Source organism: Myxine glutinosa, chromosome 8, assembly GCF_964187855.1.
Source record: "Myxine glutinosa chromosome 8, kmMyxGlut1.1, whole genome shotgun sequence".
NCBI classification, from domain to species: Eukaryota; Metazoa; Chordata; class Myxini; order Myxiniformes; family Myxinidae; genus Myxine; species Myxine glutinosa.
The window spans coordinates 49870521-49876596 of record NC_136268.1 but is presented as its reverse complement, the minus strand read 5'-3'; the positions used below and the strand labels follow the sequence as shown (position 1 = coordinate 49876596).

The 6076-nt window shown below is 43.6% G+C and overlaps 1 protein-coding gene across 2 annotated transcripts in view; it reads left to right on the top strand.

The window, feature by feature from the left end:
- LOC137432473 (RNA-binding motif protein, X chromosome) overlaps positions 1-6076 on the top strand; it is a 56382-nt gene that overhangs the window by 35741 nt on the left and 14565 nt on the right. Inside the window, exon 5 of one of the 2 annotated variants that reach the window (XM_068124440.2) lies at positions 2314-2400. The exons of the other annotated variant lie outside the window; for it this stretch is intronic. Coding sequence (XP_067980541.1) covers positions 2314-2400 — 87 coding nt within the window. The remainder of the gene's footprint in view (positions 1-2313; positions 2401-6076) is intronic. 2 annotated transcript variants of the gene reach the window in all.

Genomic DNA, 6076 nt, shown 5'->3' with positions numbered 1-6076 from the left:
CAGAATCGATCTCTAGTAACACCTGTAAGAAATCAGCAAGAATAATATCAGTATACCGTTATCATAGAAGTAATAATGAATAGGCAATTGGTACAAGAAAACAAGCAAGCATGGAACATCGAGCAATACACACCATTCGTATATGCACTACCACACAGGATAAATGTCACAGGAATGAATCGGAGCAATGTCCGTCCGAGTTCTTATGAAAGCCCCTCAGTGGTCAGAGCCAGCATCGCACCTGGGTTCAACTTAGACACAATTTCATTACAATTTGAAAAAATGTAAAAATTATTTTACAATTTTATTTTAGCATAATAAATTTTTAATAAAAATGTTGTTTTTAATAAAACAACTGTAAACCCATCATTTTGATTGGCTTTTCTGTGCAGCGTGCTCCTTCAACGTAAGGCCTGACACGTAGTCTGTGTTGGTGTTCTAGACACCTGATTACTTCTGCCACCAGAGGTGGATGGAGGTTATGTTTTCACCCCTGTCTGTCTTGTCTGTCCATTTGTCCGTTTGATTGTGAACAATATATTTTAAAAAGTTGTGGATGGATTTGGACGAAATTTGGCAGGGAGGTAGCGTATGTGACAAGGACAAAATGATTAGATTTTGGTGAAGATCCGGATTCGGATCCGGCTACTAGAATTTTTAAAGTAATCCTTCACCATCGGGAGATAGGGCCAAAAACGATAGTCTGTGTCTCAAAAATATCTCAAATATCTCAAATGTGCAGGATATCTCAAAAAGTTGTGGACAGATGATCTTGATTAAATGTGATTCTGTATTGGGATTTTCTGGTCTACTCTGGGATACAAAACATAAACTCTTCACCTGGCCGAGGTATGCTCTCTACTGAGTGCCGTTCTAGTTCCTGGCTGCATTCCTCACCTGATTTCTGCTTCTCGCTTATTCTGATTTCTAGCAGAATCAAATGTAATCAGTCAGTCAGATTCAGAATTTAATCTGTTGCTGGAAATCGCTAGAATTGGTGAAAGAATAGTTTACAAGAGAATCCAGGTTCCATTACGCTTTGTACACTTGCTTAATTTCAACAAGGCCAGAAATTGGACAAGTTTGGCATTTGCCTACCACAGCCTGTTTTCTCCCATGGCCACCTGTGTGGCATTATCTCGAGCAAAGCTGAAGTTCCGTGGGGTTCTGCGTGTGTAATTACTATTCATGTGAGGGAGTCTCGTTGATGGCTCTCTTCGCAGCGCAACACAAAATGTGTATTGAACTTAAATTCCCTGGATGTACTTTGTACAACTTTGTACAACTCTTCCATCTCATATTTCCCCCGTGGTCTTCAAGACAGCTGTGCACCACCATCCTGGATTGTCCCCAATCCAAAATCATGATGTTTCCTACCCTCGTTAACCCGCACCCAAATACCTCCACCTTGCATCCACGATTCAAGCGGTTTTACCCGTGCCATGCTTAGTCAATGGAGAAATCGCAAAGACGATCAAATTCAGAAGAAAAGGAAGAACAAATAGGTTTAATTATTCTTGCACGTATTTACAGCTCAGGACGAAGAGACACAGGGAAGCTTAGACGGTCTTAATTCTTAATACCCAAAGACAAACGGGCCCGTCTGACACACTCACACGGGGATTGCAGATGGGCAGGATGATGTTCTCCAGCGCCGCGGTGGTCGTCCAGGCTCGGCCCCGGGTTTTTTTTTTTTTTGGCATCCCCAGTTTCCCCTCCTTGGAGGTTCCTTCTGTATCCATCTTGTCCACTCCATGCATGCGTCTTTTGCATCCTGTTTTTGTCTTATGTCCTGATTTGTTCGGAGTACTAGCTCTTTCACAAGCCTTGAATATGTATTTAAAAACAAAACCAAAAAAAAACTCGATTTGTCTGCGAAACCGAGACTCTCGGAACCTAATTTTAACATGCATCAGTTGTATGCCATAGCATTGGAAAACTCCAGTGGTCGCCTGAATGTCTAGCCTTGCATGTTTTGTGGAATAAGGCAGGCTTGGTAATGCAGAATGGCAAAATAAAAGTCATTTGGGTCATCCTTGTAGCCTCGGCCAAAGCTAGTCCTGCCGCATGTAGTTTTGGAAGTGTTGTCCTCGTGAAATAACTGGCGTGTTTTCTCTGCAACAGTTGTTAGTGGGCTGCATTAAGCGCTGTGCTATTTGTCAGAAGTTGCCTTTGTCTGCCTCAGCGTGAAGTGGATTACTACATCCACCATGCTCTGATGATTGTCTGTGAACCTGAAATGTATTCATGAATTGTTTCCCTTCTAGAAAGGTGATGGGGTTATTTTGTTCTCGCTTTGCTTTGTTTCATCAGATCCTGAGCCACGGGGTCCTCCAATGAAACGAGGACCTCCCAGCTGGGGTGATGGCCCTCCATCAAAACGTCCCTCACACAATGGCAGTACGCTTGTTTGTTTTCATTGTACCATTACTAACAGCAATAATGACCTCTTTCGGTCTCCTTAAATTTTCAAAAATGGGTCCATTTTGGGTTTTCCCTGGTGGAATGACACAGAACTGAAAATATCGTCCTGTTCTCTGGGCCACGACTACTTACGGGGCGCACTAAGATAACCGTGCTTCTAAAGGCAGCGACACACCTCAAGTCACAGGTACAATTGTAGCCTGGATTCTAAGAGGTTACAGAAAACAGGGCTGTTCAACTAAATATTAGTGAAATAGGACTTGTTCTATTTAGGATAGAAGACTAATTTGTTATTTTGCAATCTACCCAGATATCCTTAATTAAGCATCTACACAAATGCAACAGTTCATAAAATGTTAGAACGATCTCTGAATTCAGAAACAAGAGCAACAGTCTTGGTTTGCAGATGGGGTGAGGTGTCTTATCAAACATTTTGATTTCATGGTGTAGTGAGCAGTAAGTCGCATTTCCTTTCCAAGGAAGCTCATTGCGAAGTAGCACCAAAAGAAAGTGTTGGTGCAATGGTGTTGACAAACTGTGCTCTGTTTGACATGATCAGTGCAATGTTCCCCATCTGGATTTTTGTCGATGGAAAATCCTCGCTTCTTGATTTGATGATGACCAACTTCCCTGCCAATGTATCTTGCTTGTCCTCTGCCCAAATTGCTTTATCTGATCATGTGCTTCTGAAGGTCAACATCTTAAAGCCCATTCTCAGAGAATAGCTTCAGCACTGGTGAGTGTGGCAGTTCACTCAGGTAAACTGGCAAGGACTGCAAGCAGCCATCACACTTCAGGACTGCACTCTTACATCTAACGCTCCTGATATGAACTCCGCTCCTGATATGAACTCCGCCCCTGATATGAACTCCGCCTGGGAATTATTCCACAGACACTTGCTCTCCCCTTATGCATAGATTAATCCCATTTCGTCTTCTGTTATCTTACCCATCCTCTTATTCTTGGTGATCTCAATCATGTGGTGATGCAGTAGCCTTGAAACAACATTTGTTCTCCTCTTGGAATGCAAATCCAACCGAAGGTGACATCAGATCATTCCACAAAGCCCACAACAAGTGTGTGTCTACTCTCAGGAGACCCATAAAACATCATGTGTGCTAACCTCAAGAAAGAACTTTCAAAATTTGCTCCCTCGTCTAAAACCTGATGGTGCCTTGTTGTCGCACCGCAGAGCGAAAGGGGGACTATGGTTTTCCCGTCCGTCCGTCCGTGCGGGCGTGCGTGCGTAAGCGAAGGACGGCATTCGAATTTGGTGTGTGGGTCCAACCCACGTCAAAATCCAAGATGGCCACCGCCATATATGTCTGACGCCACGTATGTCTGAACCTTGTGAGAGGAATATCTTGAAAAATAAGCGAAGTACTAACTTCTAATCTGGTGTGTGGGTGTATCTAGGCATAAGGAAGAACCATATTGAAAATTGGGTCGCCACGTCAAAATCCAAGATGGCCGCCGCCATGTATGTCTAAACCTTGTGTGCTGAATATCTTGAAAAATAAGCGAAGTACCAACTTCTAATCTGGTGTGTGGGTGTATCTCGGCATAAGGAAGAACGCTATTGAAAATTGGGTCGCCACGTCCAAATCCAAGATGGCCACCGCCATGTGTGTCTGAACCTTGTGAGCTGAATATCTTGAAAAATAAGCGAAGTACCAACTTCTAATCTGGTGTGTGGGTGTATCTGGGCATAAGGAAGAAAGCTATTGAAAATTGAGTCGCCACGTCAAAATCCAAGATGGCCGCCACCATATATATGTCTGAACCTTGTGAGAGGAATATCTTGAAAAATAAGCAAAGTACCAACTTCTAATCTGGTGTATGGGTGTATCTACGCATAAGGAAGAACCCTATTGAAAATTGGGTCACCACGTCAAAATCCAAGATGGCCGCCGCCATGTATGTCTGAACCTTGTGAGCTGAATATTGTGAAAAATAAGCGAAGTACCAACTTCTAATCTGGTGTGTGGGTGTATCTCGGCATAAGGAAGAACGCTATTGAAAATTGGGTCGCCACGTCAAAATCCAAGATGGCCGCCGCCATGTGTGTCTGAACCTTGTGAGCTGAATATCTTGAAAAATAAGCGAAGTACCAACTTCTAATCTGGTGTGTGGGTGTATCTAGGCATAAGGAAGAACGCTATTGTAAATTGGGTCGCCACGTCAAAATCCAAGATGGCCACCACCATATATATGTCTGAACCTTGTGAGCTAAATATCTTGAAAAATAAACGAACTACTAACGTCTGATCTGGTGTGTGGGTGTATCTACGCATTAGGAAGAACGATATTGAAAATTGGGTCGCCACGTCAAAATCCAAGATGGCCACCGCCATGTATGTCTGAACCTTGCGAGCAGAATATCTTGAAAAATAAGCGAAGTACCAACTTCTAAGCTGGTGTGTGGGTGTATCTAGGCATAAGGAAGAACGCTATTGAAAATTGGGTCGCCACGTCAAAATCCAAGATGGCCGCCTTGCGTCTTCCACTTTGTCAACTCGCATCACTTCACCGACGGGGGACCTAGGCGTAACGCTTGTTAAGTCTTTCTTTGGTGTATGCTCCCCTTCCATCCCTTACCTCTCCTCAAATGGCACCACAGCCGACTCTGCTCCTGAGAAGACCGAATGCCTCGATTCTGTGTTTTCTTGCAAAACTTGTCCCCAACCCCTCGCTTCTCTGTACCTACCCTTCACAGTCGTACCCTTCATGCTCCTGTACTCTGTATCTTTACCTTCACCACCGAAGGTGGACGGAGGTAAATTATTTCACGTCTGTCTGTCTGTCTGTGAACAGGATATCTCAAAACGTTATGGATGGATTCCAATGAAACTTGACAGATTGAGTGTGTGACAAGTACGAATTGATTTGATTTTGAGGATGATCCGGACACGATAATTAAAATTTTTCAATTGATTCTTTACCATTGAGAGATGGGGCCAAAACGATATACAGTATAGCATGATATTTCGATGCGTTTGGACGGATTATGCCAAAACTTAGATGATTTGGGTGGGTGACAAGAACAAGCCGATTAAATTTTGGTTAAGGTCAGGATGCAGACATGCGATCAGGGCCATCTCTCTGTACATATCTCGAGCTCGCAATACAGTCTGGCATCTTGCCTTGCTCTCCAAAACTGCCTGCATATGGAATCCAAGGCCAACTCCACTCTTGGATTCCTGACTTCCGCCACTCTCGAAGCTAATGAGTAGCATGCAACGGAACCCTTTCTTCTTCTCCCTGTCGAGGCTGGAGTGCCCCAAGTCGGTGATCTGGGCCCAATCCTATTGCTGATCTTCATAAATGATCTCTCTGGCAAATCCCCTTTATCTGTTTGCTGATTACTCCATCCTTGCCATGACATTCATCCTTCAGCCAGTGGTTCTTAACCTTTTTTGGTGACCACACGCCTTCGGTTGTCAGAATATTTTAACCTCGTACCTCTTGTCAAAAATCAATGACTTAGGACAGGTCTTAGAATTAAAGACCTAGAATTCGATTTTTAGCACTACTTTATGGCTCTCATTTATGAACCAGCTGCAATGTTTTGCACACTCGGAAATGACGTTTCGCATCCCAGGATAAGAACCACTGCTTCAGATGTACAGGCTGCAGCCCCTTCCATCTCTTC